The 22,834-nt window shown below is 38.8% G+C and overlaps 2 protein-coding genes across 4 annotated transcripts in view; both read left to right on the forward strand.

The window, feature by feature from the left end:
* Positions 1 to 22,834, forward strand: part of LOC308301302 (complement C1q tumor necrosis factor-related protein 3-like) — a 76,156-nt gene that overhangs the window by 33,997 nt on the left and 19,325 nt on the right. The window lies entirely within an intron of this gene.
* LOC308301301 (complement C1q tumor necrosis factor-related protein 3-like) lies at positions 793 to 19,583 on the forward strand. 3 transcript variants are annotated; one of them, XM_080745234.1, is made up of 12 exons: positions 881 to 1,007; positions 3,208 to 3,290; positions 4,756 to 7,921; positions 8,021 to 8,165; positions 13,857 to 13,883; positions 14,149 to 14,374; positions 15,531 to 15,572; positions 15,730 to 15,771; positions 15,947 to 15,988; positions 16,586 to 16,627; positions 16,795 to 16,926; positions 18,602 to 19,583. In XM_080745234.1, the coding sequence occupies exons 6-12, from the start codon at positions 14,164 to 14,166 to the stop codon at positions 18,868 to 18,870; spliced, it is 780 nt and encodes a 259-aa protein (XP_080601360.1). In that variant the 5' UTR covers positions 881 to 1,007; positions 3,208 to 3,290; positions 4,756 to 7,921; positions 8,021 to 8,165; positions 13,857 to 13,883; positions 14,149 to 14,163; the 3' UTR covers positions 18,871 to 19,583. The 3 variants fall into 3 exon arrangements, with proteins under 3 accessions (XP_080601359.1, XP_080601360.1, XP_080601361.1); XM_080745233.1 differs by lacking the exons at positions 8,021 to 8,165; positions 13,857 to 13,883; positions 14,149 to 14,374 and having other exon boundaries at positions 793 to 1,007; positions 3,204 to 3,290; positions 4,756 to 4,839; XM_080745235.1 differs by lacking the exons at positions 8,021 to 8,165; positions 13,857 to 13,883; positions 14,149 to 14,374 and having other exon boundaries at positions 4,756 to 4,839.

Consider the following 22,834-nt stretch of genomic DNA (forward strand, 5'->3'; position numbering starts at 1 on the left):
GGATTAATTTTGGGGTTAGTATTGTAAAGTACAATGTGTGATGTCATCAAGTTGTAATTTGCAATGCAAACCCCAAAATCAATCCTCCGGTTCTAGGCAACACAGAAGAGGGGGAACTTTTTTTTTATTTCCACTCAACTCCTCTAAGGTAATGACATAGTTCAATATTGAAAATGGGTGGTCTTCCCCTTTCACACTAGAACCGTGTTATACAAAATGTAATGCCTCGCCTCTTAGTGCTCGTCAGGGTGGGGGGTGGGGGGGTGGGGGGGGGTCCCAGTTAAAATATGATTATTTTGGGCGTTGCGTCCTGAAAAGGTTGAGAACCACTGGTTTAGAGGACAGACACGCCAACTAAAACAGAAGATGAGGCACCAGCCACGTTTATTATTTAACTTTTAATTAACATGTGTTGTGTTTTGATCTTAATGAAGTACAGTTGTGTGTGTTTGTGTAACTTTAAGATGAGGCCAGGGAAACTACAGGGAAAACTGTGGTCACTTCTAGCTAAACAGAGTGGTTGATATTTACCAGTATGAAACCAAACCAACTTCTTCATTATGATAAAATGTCTTACACAACATGTCTATATTTATGAATAAGAAACCAAATCAACTTCTTCATTATGATAAAATGTCTTACACAACATTGTGTGTGTGTGTGTGTGTGTGTGTGTGCGTGCGTGCGTGCGTGTGTGGGAGGTGGTGTGTTTTTATTGGTCCACAGAGCTGTCATAATGATATAAATGTAACAGAGCTGTCTACTGTACGATTAGACGGTTTAGGACAGTGAATATACTGTAGGTCTTCAGTCAAACACCTGCAATAATAAAAATAATCTAATCTTTACGGTAGAAATGGCTGTACGATTTAACAACATCAAGCTCCAAGACATAGACGATACGAATTATGATGAAGATGGACATTATGACCAGCTTGTCCAGATAGCCAATGAAGATGTTGCCAAGACAAATAAGGAGAAAGACCTACTGAAGATACTGCATTCTGGTAAAATATGCTACTAAAACTACATTAATTAAAGAATATATATATATATATATATATATATATATATATATATATATATATATATATATATATATATAGTTTTAGTTTCAAAGATTTTACATTTTATGCAAAGGCCAAATGTACTGTAGATATCATGTTGTGTAGACAGATGCTATGTAGTCAGACAGCATCCTTGCCACCCTGGGTGTAGAGTCACTGTACACTAATGAGCCCCATGCAGGTGGCATCCAGGCCCTGGAACATGTTCTATTAGAGCACCCTACTGTACCTCAGCTAGACCCTCTCTGCATGCACTGTTACCGGTATACTGGCTGAGCAAGTCCTTACACACAACTATTTCTGGTTCCTGATGACAATTTCCTACAAAAGAGGTAGCGACGGGTTCTCCTACATGGCATCTAATTATGCTGGCCTTTATGTTGGGTTCTTAGAGAAAACTAAGATTCTTAATTCTAACCAAAATCCTTTTTTGTCAAACACTGTTCTTTGGAAAAGGTATATTGATCATGTATTTATTTTATTTTGTGGCACAAGAGAACAACTTTGGCCGCAAGCTAAACATGACGGTCCTATTTTGGACGTTTAGACAATGATTTTGTAACGCACTACATGAGTAGTCTAAAAATGTAGATAACACACAGAAAACAGCCACATTTCCATCTTTAAGGCCAAAAATATTGTCATGGATTAACAATGATGTTTCTTCTTTTGGAACAAACAAATTAGCAAAAAAGTCTTGTATAAAACAAGTCAAAAATATTTCCCTATTAATGGTTTTGGAGAGAAACTGATTGATTACAACAGAAATGATTTGTCCACATTGAAAGTAGACAAAATGTATTTTAATCAGTATGACCATGTAGGCTAGTCAATCAAAGGTTTGACCCAAAAGAAATTGCAATAGTAATGGTTCAAGATTTTTTATGATCCTTAGGGTCATCCAAATAACATATTAAAAATTGTGAATTATATATTTAGTGGATCAAGGTAAATTCAGGGGGTTCATGTTTGAGTCCATTCACTTACTATACAGGAAAAAAAAGACCCCCCAAAAAATCTTCTTTAAGTAGCATGTGAGGGGTCTAACTAGGGCTTTCTCATGATCCTGAATCCATTGCAAGCATTTGTTTTGCATGAAAAACATTTGTCAGGTTAAAAGCAGACTCCACAAAACGGAGCTGGCCCCAGAAAAGTGATGACTCATCACTAATCCATAGTTTTGTAGTGTCCGTTTCTAGCCCAAGGAATGTTTTTCGTGCAAAACAAATGCTTGCAATGGATTCAGAATCATGAAAAAAAACCCTAGTTAAACCCCTCACATGCTACTTAAATAAGATTTTTTGGGGGGTATTTTTTCCTGTATAGTAAGTGAATGGACCTAAACTTGAACCCCCTGAATTCACCTTGATCCACTAAATATATAATTCACAACTTTTAATATGTTATTTGGATGACCCTAAGGATCATAAAAAACCTTGAACCATTACTATTGCAATTTCTTTTGGGTCAGGCCCTTTTTTAGCTTAGATTGACTGGCCTAATGGGCCGCAGGTTGAATAGTGCTGGTCTAGAATGTGATTGGTTGTATCTATCTCTCAGGCACCATATTTATTTATGTAATACGGTATGTTCTGTATATCCTGAAGAAGGCAGTTGGCTGCTGAAACATTGGTTTATTGTTGCTAATAAATATTGGCACTTTGGCTACTGTGTGTGATTTAGCCAAACCTTTCTGTCTTTTTAAGACATATTTTGACGTACAGATGCTGCCTCATTGATAACCTGGCATCCTATCCACGATTTTCCTACGCCCCATAGTGCATTGCGCAGACGTCTGCATCAATCTTCCGCCGCCGATTTACAAGCTCACAACGGGTTGCATCTGCGACGCGACCTGAGCTTGTATGTCTGCTGTTAAACCCGGAAGTTTGGTCCTGATAGTCTCCAGTAAACTCCCGGGGAAAATCGTGGATAGTGTATAGTTACAATGTTGGTTTACCTTTGATCCTAGATTACTAATTCTATGCATTTGATTTATTTATCACTTTGTGTTACCGTCTGCGACATTGTAAATTGTATCTGATCTCAACCCCTCCTTTTCTCTTTTTTTCTGTGTGTGTGTGTGTGTGTGTGTGTGTGCGTGCGTGCGTGCATGCGTGCGTGCGTGTCCTCCAGACAGAAGACGGTACAAGCGGGTTGGAGGTGGTGTTTTGCTCTGTGCTGTTCTAGTTCTCCTCAGCATTGCTGTTCCACTCTATCTCTGTAAGTTAAACTATGTATTGTATTACAATCTGTTGTATGTGCTTAGAAAAGTACTTTTAAAAAGTATTTTTACCGTATATTTCTAGAATTTGAAGGATATTAAAATTCAAATATCCCCACCAAACGCACGTCTTCTGCGTAGTGCACGATGGGATGTTGGAAACTTGTGTATACCCTGTGTGTCTGGGCTACCCTTCTCAATCTGTTCCTGACAGGACAGTATCTGGTGTGTCTGTGCTGTCCTTCTCAATCTGTTCCTGACAGGACAGTATCTGGTGTGTCTGTGCTGTCCTTCTCAATCTGTTCCTGACAGGACAGTATCTGGTGTGTCTGTGCTGTCCTTCTCAATCTGTTCCTGACAGGACAGTATCTGGTGTGTCTGTGCTGTCCTTCTCAATCTGTTCCTGACAGGACAGTATCTGGTGTGTCTGGGTTGCCCTTCTCAATCTGTTCCTGACAGGACAGTATCTGGTGTGTCTGGGTTGCCCTTCTCAATCTGTTCCTGACAGGACAGTATCTGGTGTGTCTGGGTTGCCCTTCTCAATCTGTTCCTGACAGGACAGTATCTGGTGTGTCTGGGCTGTCCTTCTCAATCTGTTCCTGACAGTACAGTATCTGGTGTGTCTGGGCTGTGTCTTCCACCGCTCCAATAATAATAATAATTGAAACAACACGCATTGGACGACATCAGTTGCCAGAAGCAGGAACGTGTGTTTCCAAAGAGTCTAACGTTCCTTACAAGGATCAATCACCAGAACCAAGGATGTGTGTAAAATAAAGTTTGGTCAATTCTGAGTTCTGATAAATTGAATATATTAGAAAGTGAATTATATAAAGGACAACTTTTTTTTTAACAACAAGGGTTCATATTTTAAATTGTAAGTAGGGGAAAAGAAAAGGTGAGTGTTAAAATGTTTTAATTTGCTTCGTTCTATTGTTTTTTCACATTTACCGTGTTAAAATGTGGGGCATGTGTACGCATGGGGGCATCCGTACAAATGGCTAAATATATCTTTTTAGACACAATAAGCCAGCAGTTTTTTTATTGCTATTTACAGTAACACCTCTAGCCCCCATAAGTCACATCCAACCATGAAAGGTTGCAATGTATCATGGGAATGGGATTATTCTGTGTAAAATGACATATTTAGCCACTTGTACGCATGCCCCCAGCCACTGAAATAAGAATCTCTAAAACAATAGAAAGAAGTAAATTAAATAATTTTAACACTCATCTAAAATATGAACCCTTGTTGTAAAAAAAAAACAAAGTTGTCCTTTAAGAAGCTACTTGCTTGTGTTGTGACTTAAAATTAAGGCAAAAAAATACAAAAGAATCTGAACAAAATACAGTGTAGATACAGCTTGTAGATCTGCTACTTTCAAATGCATTTAAATTAATTTACTTGTTTCCAACACTGAATTTCATCAGATTTCTCTGTGATTATTTTACATATATTTTCAGACATGGCTTCCAGACTGTCTGCGACTGAAGCCAAGATGGAGGAGCTCCAGAAACTGGTTGAGGAACTTCAGAGGACCAAAGCTGGTAAAATATGAATATAATACAAAACAACAAAAACTAAAGTCTAAACAGTCTGAAATTATGCTGTCAAGAAGGATATTCCTCAGATACACATTGAAAATATTTTAATTTAATATTTTAATCGGTATCATTGCTATAGAGCAGGGGTCTTCAAGGTTTTTCTGGTCAAGGACCCCTTAGCAGAGAGAGCGATGAAGCAGGGACCCCCACCACATATTGTATTTTGTGTTGCAGAAACCTTTTCATACATTTCATAGGTAGCTTCAGAGACTTGTTGGATTATAAACTTCACTTCTCACTCTGTACTTGGTCTGCTCTTTTTTTCCAAACGTCTTTGCCGAAATAGACGATCTACTTACGTACAAACTCACAGAGTGTCAAAGTGTAATGCAATCACACATTGATTTGACAGCCCCCCTAGTGTTCAGTACCAGTAATACAGCTTTATAGTGTTATTGTAACCAATCACTATTGTGGGTGGCAATACTGATACAGTACCTGATAGGAACCAATGTGTGTGGACTTGTAGTGACTCGGAACACTTTAGGTGACGCACCCCCATTCATGCCTGTACTGTTGTTTACCTGCCTGCTCATTCATTGAGATAATAAAGCCAACTATAAGGATACACGCTCGTCTCATCTCTTACAAGTATAGAACCTTGTTACAACTAGTGCTATAGTGTTTTCATTAACTGTTAATGGACGTTTTCTTTCTTTTCTTTTTTTACAACAAGGGTTCATGTTTTAGATATACTCAAACTAAGAACAGATGAGTGTTACAATTTTGTTAATTTACTGCTAGCTAGTGATTTAATGGTTTCTTTACTATTTACTGTAGGCCTACCAATAAAAGCTCCCAATAAAAGTCACAATATCCCATGAAAGTCCGCAGGGCATCTTGGGAACATGGTAGGTGATAGCTGACCATAGGCTAGCCTACCGTGTAGCGGTCGAGTCAATGGTCACTGATCATTCAAAATATGCTTCTTGACATTGTACTGTAGGTTAAACAGCTCTCAAAGTCACTCTTTTAGCACGTGAACAAACAAACAAAACTGATTCAGACAATAATATAGAGCATCACATTTTATTATGTGTATATAAACATGACTATAAACTTCCTGTTGATTTTGCTATTATAATTAATAAGAAAACCCAGACAGGATCCATGGATCCAGGAACAGTACTGTGTTGCTTTAGTAAACAACTGGAAAGAGCCATGGGTAGTCTTTTCATGAGGATGAGGAGGGACTAGGACAGCTGGGTGTAGGAGGAGGGACTCATTCAGGTTAAACCAGGAATACTTAAAGAGGTGGTGCCATAGTTTTGTACTTCATGTGTCTAGGAGGTTGAAAGTACTTCATTAGACCCCCTGATGTGTTTTTTTTTTTAAATGATGTTTTCTCTTAGTATTTGTTTGTTTTCTCTTGGAGGCTGCCACCTTGTGGCCAAAAGCGTCAGTTAAAAAACACAGATTCTGTAACACCCTTAAGATCAACTCCTCCCTAATAGGGGACTAAGTAAGCCCCTCCCCGCACCTCCCCCCCCTAGTTACTGTTGCTACCCGGGACAAGCTACCTGGCTGCCACCTGCATTCCAATGGCGGACGCTGTGTTTTGCACATGAAAGATGAAGGAGGTACCGGGTCAACTGATAGATAGTTTTTTAAGCAATAGCTCAAAAATATCACAAAAAGCTCACCAACAAGGTATAAAATATGCACTGGAAGAATATGTGCATAATATCCACATTTTCAGTGACAAAATAGAGGCGAAGGTGTATCGTTCTCAAAGGAAGAGTGAGAAACCACATCTTCTAATTGTCAACTACGTTGACAACATTATCACTGGACAGGAGTGTTCTTGTATCGCTGGGTAAGTTCTACACAACAAATAATCACTACATTAATAGACAAACATAATGAGGAACTAATTTAACTAGTGGTAGCCTACCCATACTTTAGGCAAAGCATGCTTGCGAATATCATGACTTCTTTTGAAAGTCTGACCGTTTAGCTATCACAAATAAACATAAAAACAAACAGCTGAAACTGGACATGTGTTTCTCAACATTCACATTAATCTAAAAGTAGTTCAGGATACCAACGTTACGTTGTCAAATCAGTAACTGTGATTAACTTGTGTTGTGATGATGGCCTATCTATTGCCATCAAACCTACCTCTGCCTGCCATCAAATAGCCCACTGATTGACAATGCTACTTTGGCATCACGATCGCTATACATTCATTTGCATGTTAATAGAAATGCGTTTTGATGACTTGCCCTGAAACATGACGGTCGTTGATAATCTGATCAACGACCGTCATGTTTGGGCAAGTCATCAAAACGCATTTCTATTAACATGCAAATGAATATAGCGATCGTGATGCCAAAGTAGCATTGTCAATCAGTACAGTAGGCTATCATTAACTTGTGTTGTTGTGCAAATTAAACTAATAACGATTGTGATTCGGGATCAACACATCAATAGGCTATCACTGGGTATTAACCTGTCTTGTGACGTTAACCTTGTTACCTCATATCAAAGATATAGTTATATACATACATGTTTGATATCTAATAGAGCCAGGAAGCGAAATTAACTAACGTTTCTTAGTTCATTTGTATCTTTACATAGGCTATTAAACATATAAACAGCTCACACATTTAACACTATTATAACAGTTGACATTTCATGTGTACCTCTGCAATGTCATAATCAATAACCTATTATTGTAATTACCAAAGTTAACACTCCCTTAGCATCCTACTGTAGGCCTATATGACCAGTGAATAAACATCCAATGTTTAAGTTAAACACAATCACATGTATCTCTTTTCTTGCTATACTTATTCAGGGCAGAGGGCTACTGCTCCCATATAGTTGGGTTGTTTCACTACTTGGACCTGCAGCGACAGCATTCTCAGAATGCAGAGGTGGTCAGTTCAACTAGTCTTCCACAACAGTGGCACAAGCCGAGGGGAAAGAAACTGGAGCCACAACCAGTAACCAATGTTGTGGTGGCAAACCCTAACCTCAACCGTAAAAGGAAGCCTGTATTTTCCTCATACACATGTAACAGGTAATATATACACACACAAACAATAGAAATATCCTGGTAATGGTTTTAACTTAAATCAGAAAGCAGTACATGTACTTAATTCTTTTTTTGTCTTTCTAGTAAAGTGTCAGGAGTGTCTGAGGAAGCCTATGAGGAGATGAAGAAGATGGATGGCACCCCAGTCAGCTACCTGGTCCAGAAAACAGATGTGCTGTTACCTGTTGGAGAGGAAATGTACCCACTGGGCTGTGGCCTGGGCTACCAGGTAAATGATTTTAATGCACTTGGGAAGAGGTAAAAAAAACATACATAAATAAATGCATGCATTTACACACACACACATATACAATACAGCATAGTTATTTATTTTACACAGCAGTTCCAACACAGAAAAACATGCACATTAAGTAATGAACAAAGCTTTTAAAGATGCACGTCGTCTACTAGAGGGCAGTGTTTCTCAACCACTGTGCCTGGGGACCTTTGGTGTGCCCCTGAGAAGGGTCAAGTGTTCCCTTGAAACTGCTTGAAAGCCAGTATTGACTTAAACTAGAAAAATATTGTTCCTTCGAAACAATTGTGGGCTCGCTTCAAGCCAGAAAACAATGGCTATAAAAGTACAAAATGTCAAGATCGCAGGCAGTGCTCTCTTTGACGTTACTGACGTCAAAGATTGGTCCATTTTGTTCCAAAAATGTGTTGTGCAAAAGTTGACCCGCTGGTGGCGCTATAACAGGCCAATGTAAGAAGGGTGGTATCTGCTCCTTGACCTATTGGGAATGTGCTTGCAAGATTTCACGCACATTGCAGGCTGTGTTCATGATTTGAGGTGTTTTTGGCTTTGGCCACTTTATCGCTGCTTGCAGCTATATTCATTACTAGAAAATATTGTTCCTTCGAAACAATTGTGGGCTCGCTTCAAGCCAGAAAACAATGGCTATAAAAGTACACAATGTCAAGATCGCAGGCAGTGCTCTCTTTGACGTTACTGACGTCAAAGATTGGTCCATTTTGTTCCAAAAATGTGTTGTGCAAAAGTTGACCTGCTGGTGGCGCTATAACAGGCCAATGTGAGAAGGGTGGTATCTGTTCCTTGACCTATTGGGAATGTGCTTGCAAGATGATTTAGAGGCAGAAGAATAATTTGCATAAAACTGCAATATTCATTGAATTATTAAAAAAGCATGTTTACATTTTAAAGAAATCCGATCTGACAGATCTTTAGATATCGGTCCAAAGTTCACGTAAAAAAAGTTTTGTGCACGTGGAGCGAAAATTCCAGAATAAAAGCGGGTTTACGCGTTTTACAAACTGCTCAAAATGGCGGAAAATCGAAGGGCGGCGCTTACTTAACAATGACACAGATGTCTTCCGCTCGAGTCAAAGCACGCGTGTAAGCAAGTTGCATGACTTCAAACGAAACGAGTCATGACTTATGCCCGTTTGAAGTTTGAAATTTCAAACGCTTCGTATAGCGCCCCCCTTTGGCCGATTGGAATAAAATTGGTTTCAGTGATACTTTGACTAACCCTCTACATCTTTGCCAAATGCCATGAACGTGTAACTTTGCATGTATGATTTAGAGGCCGAAGAATAATTTGCATAAAACCGCAATATACATTGAATTATTAAAAAATTATATTTCACTTTAAAAGAAATCCGCCGAGATAAATCTGACCGTATTGGTCCAAAGTTCATGTAAAAAAAAGTTTCGTGCGCGTAACGAAAAAAACCCAGGAGGAGATAGATTTTTACTGTTTTTCATATAATTCCGAATTGTGGGAGACCTAAAGGTCAGAGGTCAAAAGTTAGAGGGTAAAAGTTGTTCGGCATGAGGAGACGCATAAGTGTATACAGGTTTCATGGCTGTATGTATAACACAGCATGAGCTATACCTGTTCAAAGATCGCACTTTCGAAGGCTTCCTACAGCGCCACCATTTGGCCGATTGCTATAGAAAATAATAGCACACTTCGCCACTGTAAACTGAACACATTGATGTTTTTATTTTCATTTTCTCACTAAGTATGTAGGAGTAGAACGGAACCGAAGTTCCCGTCTACAGTATGCATGATAGATAAATAATGACAAGAACTAAAGTGTGCTCGCCTATAGGCGAGCCCACAATTATTTTTTTTTTTGTGTGTGTGCACTTCATAGGCATATTAGATAAAGGTCCTTAGATTGTGTGTAGAATGTTTCATGCAAATTGCAAAAATAAATCCTAACGGGTTTAAGCGTTTCACAAACTGCTCAAAATGATATAGCGCCCCCCTTTGGCCAATTGGGGTAAGATTGGTTTTAGTGATATTTGGACTAACACTCTACATCTTTGCCAAATGCCATGAACATGTTACTTTGCATGTATGATTTAGAGGCAGAAGAATAATTTGCATAAAACTGCAATATTCATTGAATTTATTTTAAAAAGCATGTTTCAATTTTAAAGAAATCCGATCTGACAGATCTTTAGATATCGGTCCAAAGTTCACGTAAAAAAAGTTTTGTGCACGTGGAGTGAAAATTCCAGAATAAAAGCGGGTTTACGCGTTTTACAAACTGCTCAATATGGCGGAAAATCGGGGGGCGGAGCTTACTTAACAACGACACAGATGTCTTCCGCTCGAGTCAAAGCACGCGTGTAACAAGTTGCATGTCTTCAAACGAAACGAGTCATGACTTATGCCCGTTTGAAGTTTGAATTTTCAAACGCTTCGTATAGCGCCCCCCTTTGGCCGATTGGAATAAAATTGGTTTCAGTGATACTTTGACTAACCCTCCACATCTTTGCCAAATGCCATGAACGTGTAACTTTGCATGTATGATTTAGAGGCCGAAGAATAATTTGCATAAAACCGCAACATTGATTGAATTATTAATAAAATATATTTCACTTTAAAAGAAATCCGCCGAGACTAGTTTGACCGTATTGGTCCAAAGTTCATGTGAAAAAAGTTTCATGCGCGTATCGCAAAGATCCCAGGAGGAGATAGATTTTTACTGTTTTTCATATAATTCCGAATTGTGGGAGACCTAAAGGTCAGAGGTCAAAAGTTAGAGGGTAAAAGTTGTTCGGCATGAGGAGACGCATAAGTGTATACAGGTTTCATGGCTGTATGTATAACACAGCATGAGCTATACCTGTTCAAAGATCGCACTTTCGAAGGCTTCCTGCAGCGCCACCATTTGGCCGATTGCTGTAAAAAGTAATAGCACGCGTCGCCACAGTAAGCTGAACACATTGATGTTTTTATTTTCATTTTCTCACTAAGTATGTAGGAGTAGAAAGGAACCGAAAATCCCGTCTACTTACTAGATAAATAAATAAATAAATAATGACAATATCTAAAGTGTGCTCGCCAGTTACTGGCGAGCCCACAATGACAATATCTAAAGTGTGCTCGCCTTATAGGCGAGCCCACAATAATGACAATATCTAAAGTGTGCTCGCCTTATAGGCGAGCCCACAATAAAAGAAAAAAGGTTGTTGAAAAAACACAGCCTGCTCACGTATTAGGAGGGTAGTATGAGTCACCAGGAAAAATAACGGGTGTTTTTAATGAATCTATCATAGTTAAAATGGAGTTTGAAGTTACAATGGGTGTGTGTGGGGAGAGGCCCTGGAGAGGAGGGCAGGATAAAATTTACATCAAATGTCTAAATATTGAATCAAGCAAATTAAAATCTGTTCTGTAGACAATAAAATGACCAAAAGTGAAATATCCCTTTAATTCCTACTGTGGCAAGTTCCCACATCGTTGCTGTCGGCAGAAACCTCTCATCTCCATATTTTAACTTTCTGTGTTTTATCGTGAATTAACAGCCCTACTGATAAACAACAACACCTCGTTTCTTATTCCCATATGATACACAAAGAAATAAGACACACAAGAGGAAAACAGACAAAGGTTTACAGCACTCCAAGCAGGTCCCATGGTGGGTCTTTGTTACTCTTTCCTCCATTCTCTAACACATTGGTTCTCAACCTGTGGGTCGGGACCCCCAGGGGGGTCCCCAAATTATTTTGGGGGGTCCCCAGAACATTGTTTTCTCTCTCAACAGTAAACAAAGAACTATATGGTTATAGTGTATAGAGAGGGTTTCTGCACATTTCTAAAGTGACAATTTAAGGACTTAATACCTCTAAAATGACAAATTAAACATTGGCCAAATTGTCTAATATTAGAGGCAGAAATTGTGAAAATAGCCGATCTACATGCTCACAACGGCTATTTTCACAATAGAGCTGTGTTATACAAAATGTAATGCCTCAACTCTTAGTGCTCGTCAGGGTGGGGGGGTCCCCAGTTAAAATATGATTATATGACCCTGGAACCCTTTGATTGGTTCCCGAGAATATGACAAGACAGAAACACGTAGGGTCGGTTCTTGGTATATTTCCACTAGCAAGCAGACCCAAGCTATCTCTGTAGCTAGGCCTTAGAACCCAAACATGATCCCCTAGTCCGGGTAACCAGAGTTGGAGTGACCTATAAGTCAGATGAACCTCATACATTCAAAATTCAAAATCAGTGGCATGGCACAATATTATGTATTGATGAAATGATGTGATATTAACAACAAACAAATCAAATGTAGGCTACCTATTACCTACTTGATTGTGTCACACATCAAAGCATCAAAGGTAGCAGATATAGTGATTTGAGCTTGTAGATCTGCTACTTTTGCTATTTTTTAATTCACATCTTGAAGGGTTTTGGACATATGAGGTTTCCAAAATCCATCTGACAGATATATTAGTTAGCTATAACCAACTGAGTTTGATCATGTTGAGTCTATAAACATGATGATATGAAACATCATGGTTGTGTTGGCAGTGCAGAGGCATATTTTATTGGTGATAATAAACTGTCCTACAAAGTGCAGTAACTACATTCTTGTTCACACCAACTTATTTGTGTATCTTTGTGTATACAGTATTTGTGTATAAATATTGGTGTATTTGTGTAAATTAGACTTTGTGATTGTGGGGGATAGACAGTACAATCAGTGTAATATCACGTATATGCCAATATTTCATTTGTCTGACCAGTTGAAACCCATTTAAACACATTATCAGTCCATTTCTGAATTTTCAAATATTTGGGGGGCGTTTTTAGCCCAAGGAATGTTTTTCATGCAAAACAAATTCTTGCAATGGATTCAGAAAACAACCCTAGTTTGACCCCTCACATGCTACTTAAAGCAGATGTGTTGGGGGTATAAGTGAATGGGCCCAAACTTTTACCCCTATAAAAGAAATTGCTCAATGCTGACAGGCAGTCAGCAGGGGGCTTCATGAATGTATACACACATATATATATATATATATATATATATATATATATATATATATATATATATATATATATATATAGACAACATTTTAGGCCAATAAAAAAACTGTATACCAAATGTCATACTTAAGCCAAAAAAGGCCTGTTGGCATCCATTTCAGACTATTTCTGCTTATCATCTTACACACCAGGGAGTGTTTATTTTGTGCAATAAATTATAAATACACCCACATTTTCACAGCAAATAAAGGCATAACCTGTATGAATGTGGGCATGAACCAAATAGTTTGATCATATGAAATAGTGGAAACGTTAGATATTGGCTAAATAGAGTGCTTAAACTCTGAGACTGTACAAACGGAAAAAGAATAATCCTATTGATAGTAAGTCAGTGAAACATAATTGCAGTGTTTAAGTTCAAAAGAGGGATTTCTCTTATGTGTTGTCAATTTACACACATTGGTAAATAATTCAGTTTTATTCTTTTTAAATGTTTACATATCAAAAGCCTGACAGTGAAGGACTCCTGGCCAGCAGGAATATTTTCTCCATGACACTTCCTGAATCTCTCTCCATGTTTCTTTCCACTGTACTATCAAATACAAGGGGGTTTCTTCTTAAACAAGTGCTTTTCTTTCTTTTCAAATCTTTTTATTCAGATTCTCAATGAAAATTAGAACCCAAGGGTGAGTAAACAGTCTCAGGTTGCGTACATCACATTAGGAAGCATATTATACATTATGAGATTGAGAAACCCTTCCTCTATCCCCCCCTCCCCCACCCTCATTCCCCAGGACGGTTACATGACTTCATCTTTCAAAATGCTATTCACTTTTTCAACAGCAGCAGGCTTTCCTACACACTTTGATCCAAATTAAATATTCATGACATTGTAGTGCTGAGCTACATAAAGCTGCCGGACCATCCTGTCTGCTACATTCACATCCACAGAGTCACCACAAGAGGATGAAGGCTGCTGTTACTCTGCTGCTCCACCTGGTGGTGCTGTTGTCTCTGTCTGGGACAGTGGTCCAGGGAGAACCAGTCATCCAGTTAGATGGAGAAACCCTCTCCACCCCTCCGGCAATGGCTTCCATTTCTGTCTCCACCTCTGCTCTCTTGATGGAGCTGGGCAAGGCCATCGCCAGGATTAACACACTGGAGAAATGGAATGAAGGTAACATGAACTTGTCTTTAATAGATGTTTCTACTGAGAACAAACTGAGGACCCCAATGGAAACAAGACATAGTTCTTTGTTGGGTTTAAATCCGCTTATTAGAACTTGTATTGAGCTGTACTGTCCTGTTTTTCTTTTCTTTTTTTCTCTCTGTGATCTGCTAATAAAGAATCAATCAATCAGTCAATCAGTCAATCAATCAATCAATCAATCAGAAGGACATTAATGGCTTTCCAATCATTTTCATCTGTTTGATCTCATCGTTTGTGTGACCTCGCTAGTATATTTACTATAAACGATTAGGCTATTTAAATTAATTCAAATGTTTTAATTCATGTGTTTACACACAGCATTACAGAGTGACATGTTGACCCTGAAGACACAGATTCACTCCTGATCCAATGTTCCAACATTTGAAGAATTGAAGTAAATAGATGCATGGCCACAACAGAAAAAAAAGAAAAAAAAAAAAAGAACTCACACTGTAATCAAAGTGTCAGATGTTATGTTTCGTTTTGCTATTGTTGAGCTTGGCCCCCCATTTACTTCGGTTCATCAAATACTGGAATATTGGATTATTAGCAAAACGTGACAAAAAACAAAACAAAACAAAAATCAATTCAAGGCTTTGTGGGGTGTATAGGCATAACTGATGAAAATAAAAAGAATCACACCCAGCACAAAGTGACCATGCTATTTAGGTTAATTTCATTAAGCGTCCTGTGAAGTTTGGCCAATGTGACCCTGGCCGTACAAACAGAATTCCATTGACAGTGCAGACAGACACAGGAGAAACAGACAAAGCCAGATGTAGGAGCGGTTAGCAAATCATTTTGAGGTGAACTACTCCTTTAATAAACTGTATGGTTCTGCTTAACATTTTGTCCTTTTCATTTTCTCTTAATGTGCCTCATTCTGTTTATGTTTATGATTTAAATGACTACAGTTTTAATTCATGTGTTTACAGCATTACAGAATGACACGTCAGCTCTGAAGACACAGAACACTTCTCATAAACTTTAGATGGTTCTGCTGAGAATAACTCAATAACTGTGTGTTCAGGCTTTTTGACATGTGACCTGACCTCACCATTTATATTTACTACATAAAGGTTGTATTTAAATAAAAGTTTGCGTTGCAATTCCTGTGTTACAGCCTTGCAGAATGACGTGTCAGACTTGAAGACACAGAACTCAGGTGAATTCATCTAACATAAACTTTAATAGGTTCTGCTGACAATAACTCCATAACTGTGTCCAGGCTTTTTGACATGTGACCTGACCTCACTATTTATATTTACTATATAAAGGTTGTATTTAAATAAAAGTTTGCGTTGCAATTCCTGTGTTTACAGCCTTGCAGAATGACATGTCAGACCTGAAGACAGAGAACTCAGGTGAATTCATCTAACATAAACTTAAATAAAAAATAAAATGTCATATGCCGGTATGTGCTTCTGTTTGAGTGGAATCCTATGGGGAGACACAGGGCCACCCATGTACCCCATGTTATGATGTACTCTGTTTGTTTGATTTAAATAACTATTAAAGTTGTAATCCATGTGTTTACAGCCTTGCAGAATGACACGTCAGCCCTGAAGACACAGAACTCGGGTGAATTCATCTCACATAAACTTTAATAGATAACCACATAACATTACGTGTATCTGTATGATAAACATATACATTTCATGTTTTTTACACATGTATTTAAACCATATATATATATATATATATATATATATATATATATATATATATATATATATATAGTCAGGCCTGTGTGTGTATAATAATAATAATAAATTATCCATTTGTACACTCTCAGAGGTTATAAGGTTAAAAAGAACAATGCAGAAAACAATGCATAGAAATAAATACATAGCTTGCATAATGGAAGAATACAAATACATAAGAATTACAGGAATTAGGGATTAAAAGCTAGTCTGTAAAAATGGGTTTTGAGGAGAGACAATGACCTTTTTAATATGCTGTTGTAGGCTGAGGTCTGGGTAAAAAATGACACCAAAGTTTCTAACTGTGGCTTTAAGTTTCTAAGGTTAAAACACCTGACAAAGCCACCCGGCGAAACGCGTTGTGCTCTTGCTTATTAAAAAATAAATTAAGCATTGAATCCTGTCCATTGTCCTTCATTCATTGGTCCCTTCCTGAAAAGAGGCAGTGGGAAAATAACAATTAATTTGTTTACAGCCTTGCAGAAAGACGTCTCAGCTCTGAAGACAGAGAACTCAGGTGAACTCTTACTGTATTTACCTGAATATTATTTGTATAACAGTCCTGTAAGTTCAATGAATAACACAAATTATACTTCAATAAAGTAAAATGTTCTCCTTGTTGAAATGGAACTTCTACCTCAATGACAACAAAGAGTTTCTGTTTCTGATTCCTGACGTTCACAGAGAAAAAAGTGGCTTTCTCTGCTTCACTGACTGGAGGAAACGGTGGAAATGTGGGACCCTTCAACACTGAAACCAGACTGGTCTTCAAAAACGTAGTGACCAACATCGGCCAGGCCTACAGCTCATCTACAGGTACTGACCCTTCTCGTCTACACACTCTATCACTATCACTGTAGCATGGGTGCCAGCCTCCTCGCTCCGTTCCGTGATTTGTTTTGTCACTCCGCCAGGGACATGCTGGGCCCCTGATTCAGCCGGGGAAAAAGAGTTGTAGAGGCCCTCATTGCGCGCTATAGAAAGAGACCTCTCTCTATAGCGCTGCTGCTACTCAAAGATTTGCCATTTCAGATCATGACAAGTGACAAGCCAGTGGGCCAATTACATGAGTTATATTTCGCCATTGTCGGGTGGAAACCTTGTATGTCCAAAACCATTTTTAAAATGATTTAGTGAAAACAGCCGATCTACAAGCACACAACGCCTCGCGGTGCGAGGCGTTGTGTACTTGTAGATCTGCTGTTTTCACTACTTTTGTGCGACAGCCTTGTATGATGAAGCAGGGCTTTGCTTTGCGCAAAAATGTACAAATTTGAAACTTGGAGTTACGAGGTTTCTGTCTGACAGTGACGATTTACTTTGTTGGCCGCCCAGCCCCCAAAATGGAACGACGGCCGACATTTTTTTTTCTTTTTTTCCTAATGGCCGGCCTGGACCGGCTGGGAATGAACCGGCCGTTCGGGAGTTGTCCCGCTTTTCCCAATGGCCAGCACGTCCCTGCACTCCGCATCTCAACAAATCACAGAACGTTGCGAGCAGGCTGGCACCCAGACTACTATCACTGTAAACAGCACTGGTTCTCACACTGGATCATTTCAAGGACCCCCCGTTTGATATGCATTATAGGTCCGCACACAGACCCCCATGACTCTGAGAGGGTACAGATGGAACCAAATGGACCGTTGGAGGACAGGTCTGGACTAAAATAACATATAGGTATCTTATATTGATTCCAAATGACTGGCCGTGCTGTCTATTTGCAGAAATGCACCTGTTGTCCAGTTTTCCCAGCAGACCTTATAGCATGAAGAGGAGATAACAGCATAGGGCTTATGGTGTAAGTGAAGCATGTCTCCACGCTATGCTATGGGGTCATGTCCAGTTATTTGAGATCAATATAAGTAGGAAAAAACACTGATATGTTATTTTAGTCCGGACTTGTCCTTTAAGGGTCCATTTGGTTCCATTTGTACAGTCTCAGAGTTATAGACTTTTAAGTCCATTTGGTTACATGTGTACACTCTGAGTTACAGACCTGTAAGGGTCCATTAGGTTCCATACACTCTCAGAGTTAGACTTGTATGGGTCCATTTGGTTCCATTTGTACACTCTCAGAGTTACAGACCTGTAAGGGTCCATTTGGTTCCTAAGTATTAATCATTTGGTTGGGAACCCCCTAAAGGTCCCTGGATGTGGACCCCTCTCAGAGAACCAGTTGTATACCGTACAGTTATCTGAAGTAACCATGTGAGATGTACAGTATTTGTCTCTAAATCATATTGTTTTGCATATTGGTTCATCATATTTATCACAACACTTTTCATTGGTTAAATATTCATAAACCCCACAAACACACTGAAACATGTTCACTGACAATTCATATATATATATATTTTTTTTAACACATTGTGAAGTAGCTATTTTAGCAACTGTTGCATGACACTGTTCTACAACAAGGTAGGGTGTTAATTTGATCAACCTTTATTTTGAATTCTGCACTATTGTGTGTTTGTTGTGTTCTGTCATACAGGAGTGTTCGTTGCTCCGCTCAGAGGACTCTATTACTTCAGATTCACTGCTTATGATCACCGTCATTCCAGTATGGGTGTGAGACTGTACCATAACGGCACCAGGATTCTTTCGAATGGCCAACATTCAGATGTTTTCATGTCTAATGCATTGGCTGTAGAGCTACAGGAAAGTGATGAGGTTTACATGACTCTCCCTTCAGGTTGGGGGCTCTATGATAGCAGCAGTAAAGACACCACATTCACAGGTTTCCTGCTCTTCCCCATGTAGGACAGCAACACTTAATCAAACTAATAGATTTAATCTATTGTTAAAAAATAATGACAAAATAAGGAAATAATTGATGAGCATAAAAAAAAACACTTAAAATAGCTAAATTAGCCGATTTACAAGCTCCCAATGTGATAAGCTATGTGAGATTGTAAAGCAGCTTTTAAACTATTTTTTGGCACGACACCGTTGTGTTACAAAGTATAAAATTAAATAAAAAACAATATGTTTAGTCTAGTCATTGATTCGAAAATATAATTAAAAACGCAACATTTGATTAATTGAATCAATAGAATAATGGTGAATAAAATAATTTGCAGACCTATTCCCATGTGAGCAGAACAGCTTGTAAAACACATGTAAACAATATTAATAATAACATACAATGTCATTATTATGTAAATCATTTGCATACAATATTAATAATTAATCATATATTATGGACCATGAATGTCTTTCTTTCTCTTATACTTCCAGTGGAGGACAGTAACTAAGTACATTTACTTGAGTACTGTACTTAAGTATATTTAGTTGAGTAGACTACTAGAGTACTTTGTCCAGTACTTAGGCTATTTCTCTTTCTCTCTCATTGCTTTGGTCTCTTCATAGTTTTTCCCACGACGGGACCGTTGTGACGTTGTTTTCTTTAAAAGATTAATGTTTCACCACAAACACTTTAATACAATGTATCTGCTGCTTGTGTGTGTTACAGTTACAATGTTATTACAATGAAATAAAATTATCTAAATCAACCCTTATTGTCTCTGTATAAATTACAGTTAATGTACCGTTAATATCCTTCCCTCACTAACCCATCAAGCCAGCAGATGTTCTTTATATCCACTGATGCAATTTAGAGGCATTTGTATTATACCTGAACATTTCAGTTTATTCAATTCTTTAAATGTTACATTCACATCCACCACAAGAAAGGATGAAGGCTGCTGTTGCTCTGCTGCTCCACCTGGTGGTGCTGTTGTGTATGTCTAGGACAGTGGTTCAGGCCTTCAGGGACAGGAAGGAAGCTTCAACCAGAGTCAGATGGAGAAACCCCGTCCACCTCTGACCTCTTACCTGAGAGGATACCTAATGCCCCTCACAAATCCCCTCCTCGACCCATTACAGTTCGCATGTAGAGAAAACCGATCAGTGGACGATGCAGGCAACATTAGCCTGCACAAGTAGGCCATATGGCCTACTTGAGAACAAGAGCGCGCCATGAGGCGCCCACCACTGACGTCACCGCTTCCAAAGAAAACTATTATGACCAATGACATCACCACTGGCATCACCAGGAATACTGGTCCCTCATTGCCTGTTAACAGTGACGTTGCCAGAGATGCTGGTCCCTGATTGGGCTACGGTCTTCAACAAGAGGAGACACCGACATACATACGTACATACATACATACATACATACATACATACATACATAGGCCTACAGGGGTTGACACTAAGGTCTTAAGAGGCAGTTGCCCGTCGGGCAAGTACAGGTCATGTTCTACTTGCCCAAAGGTCATGTACACTTGCCCAAAAAGTAAATCGTCCATTATAAAATGATAGGTAAGATTTTAATTGCCACTCAACCAAATACCTAGGTAGCTATGATTGCTATGGTTTCACACTTTGTCATTTTATATATTTTTTTATGGCCACGTTCAGGTGTTAAGACAGATATCTTGTGTTGTGTTTATAGAAGGTCGTGTCCCCTCTCAAATGAGCACTTGCCCGGTCGGGCAACCTGAAAGCAAACTTCACCTGCCCCAAAGTTGTATTTACCTGCCGGGGGCAGGTGGGCAAGCCTTAGTGTCAATGCCTGCGCCTACATACATACATACATACATACATACATACTTACCCAGCCGATCGCAGTAGGCTACTTGCGCTCTCTGCTTGCGCAAGTTATAAATCAAACACACAAAAGTACAAAACCATAGCAATTAACTATAAAAGCAAGCTAGGGCAGGGAGGGGTCATGAATAAATCGTTTGCATAGTACAGTGTTTTGTATGTCATTTAATGTTGTATGAATTGAGTACCATAGGACCCCAATGAAAAGAAGGCTAACAGCTTCCTTGTGGTCTTTATCCTTGACCCTGTATCAGTGAAGTTAAGTAGGTCTGTCCTGTATGGAAAGTTGGAAACTCTAATAAAGTAATCAGACAAAGCCTCTGCAATCTGTAAAGTTACATAATCAGTTTCAACAATATACTATTGGCCTAATAGATTCCCCGTAGTGGGAGGGGATATCTTCAGAAAAAAGGTGCAAACCTTGAATAAATTCCTTACCAAGAAATGTATTCACCAATGTGTTTGTAAACACACCGACATACCGTAGACATGCTTTAAGTAGCGAGGGGTCAAACTAGGGTTTTTTCATGATTCTGAATCCATTGCAAGCATTTGTTAACTTTTGCACGATAAACATTCCTTGGGCTAAAACTGGCACCCAAAAAACTGTGAAAAGTGATGAGTCATCACTAAACCATAGTTTCATGCTACTTAAAGCATATTTATTTTGGTTGAGTTTTTTCCCGTTAAGTTAATGGGACCCCAACTTTCACAGCTGTCACGGATTCTCCTCAGGAAACTGAATTTCAGTCTTTGTGAGATGTGTTTCTAGACACCTTTATAAACACATTGGTGAAGAAATTCTTTGGTAAGGAATTTATTCAAGGACTTTTTAAGATATCCCCTGACTATATAGGATTAATTCAGCATCCATGTTGATCTTAAAGGGATATTTCACTTTCAAAAATACTTTTGGTCATATTATCGTCTAATCAGGCTTTTATGAACACCCTGAACAGATTTTAATTTGCTTGATTCAATATTTAGATATTTGATGTAAATGTTATCCTGCCCTCCTCTCCAGGGCCTCTCCCCACACATACCCAAACTTCAAACTCCATTTTAACCGTGATAGATTCATTAAAAACACACATAGGTATGTTTTTCAGGTGACTCATACTACCCTCCTAATACGTGAGCAGGCTGTGTTTTTTCAATAACTTTTTTCATTTATTTTTAATAAAATGTTATTGTATTTAATTTTTTCCATTTTCCTAAAGAATTATTAAAAACTAGAAAATATTGTTCCTTCGAAACAATTGTGGGCTCGCTTCAAGCCAGAAAACAATGTCTATAAAAGTACAAAATGTCAAGATCGCAGGCAGTGCTCTCTTTGACGTTACTGAAATTGCTGCATGCATGATTTGAGGCATTTTGTTCCAAAAATGTGTTATGCAAAAGTTGACCCGCTGGTGGCGCTATAAAAGGCCAATGTGAGAAGGGAGGCATCTGTTCCTTGACCTAGTGGGAATGTGCATGCAAGATTTCACGCATATCGCAGGCTGTATTCATGAATTAATTCAAAAATAAAGTGTGCGTGCGTGCGTGCGTGAATGAATGAATAAATAATAAATTGTGCGTGCGTGCACGTGCGTTCGTTCGTTCGCTCGTTCGTTTGCACTTTATTTATTTATTCATTCATTCATTGAATGAATGCGTTCGTGGAACGAATGCTCACTACGGTCGTCTGTATTTTTTAAGCCCTGGGAAACCCACCTTAACGCCCTCATTAGCATAATGTATGCGAGCATAATCTATGCAAACCACGCCCACACGCATTTCCAAACCATGCCCCGCCCCCAATTTGCATATGTCGACTAAGCTCCTCCCCTTCATTTACATACGGTCGTCTGCATTTTTTACGCGCTGGGGAACCTACCCTTGACACCCTCATTAGCATAATGTATGCGAGCATAATGTATGCGAACCACACCCAAACGCATTTCCAAACCATGCCCCGCCCCCAATTTGCATACTTCGACTAAGCTCCTCCCCTTCATTTACATACGGTCGTCTGAATTTTTTACGCGCTGGGAAACCTACCTTAACACCCTCATTAGCATAATGTATGCGAGCATAATGTATGCAAACCACGCCCACACGCATTTCCAAA

The sequence above is a fragment of the Nannobrachium achirus genome (assembly GCF_963921795.1).
Source record: "Nannobrachium achirus genome assembly, chromosome: 16".
NCBI classification, from domain to species: Eukaryota; Metazoa; Chordata; class Actinopteri; order Myctophiformes; family Myctophidae; genus Nannobrachium; species Nannobrachium achirus.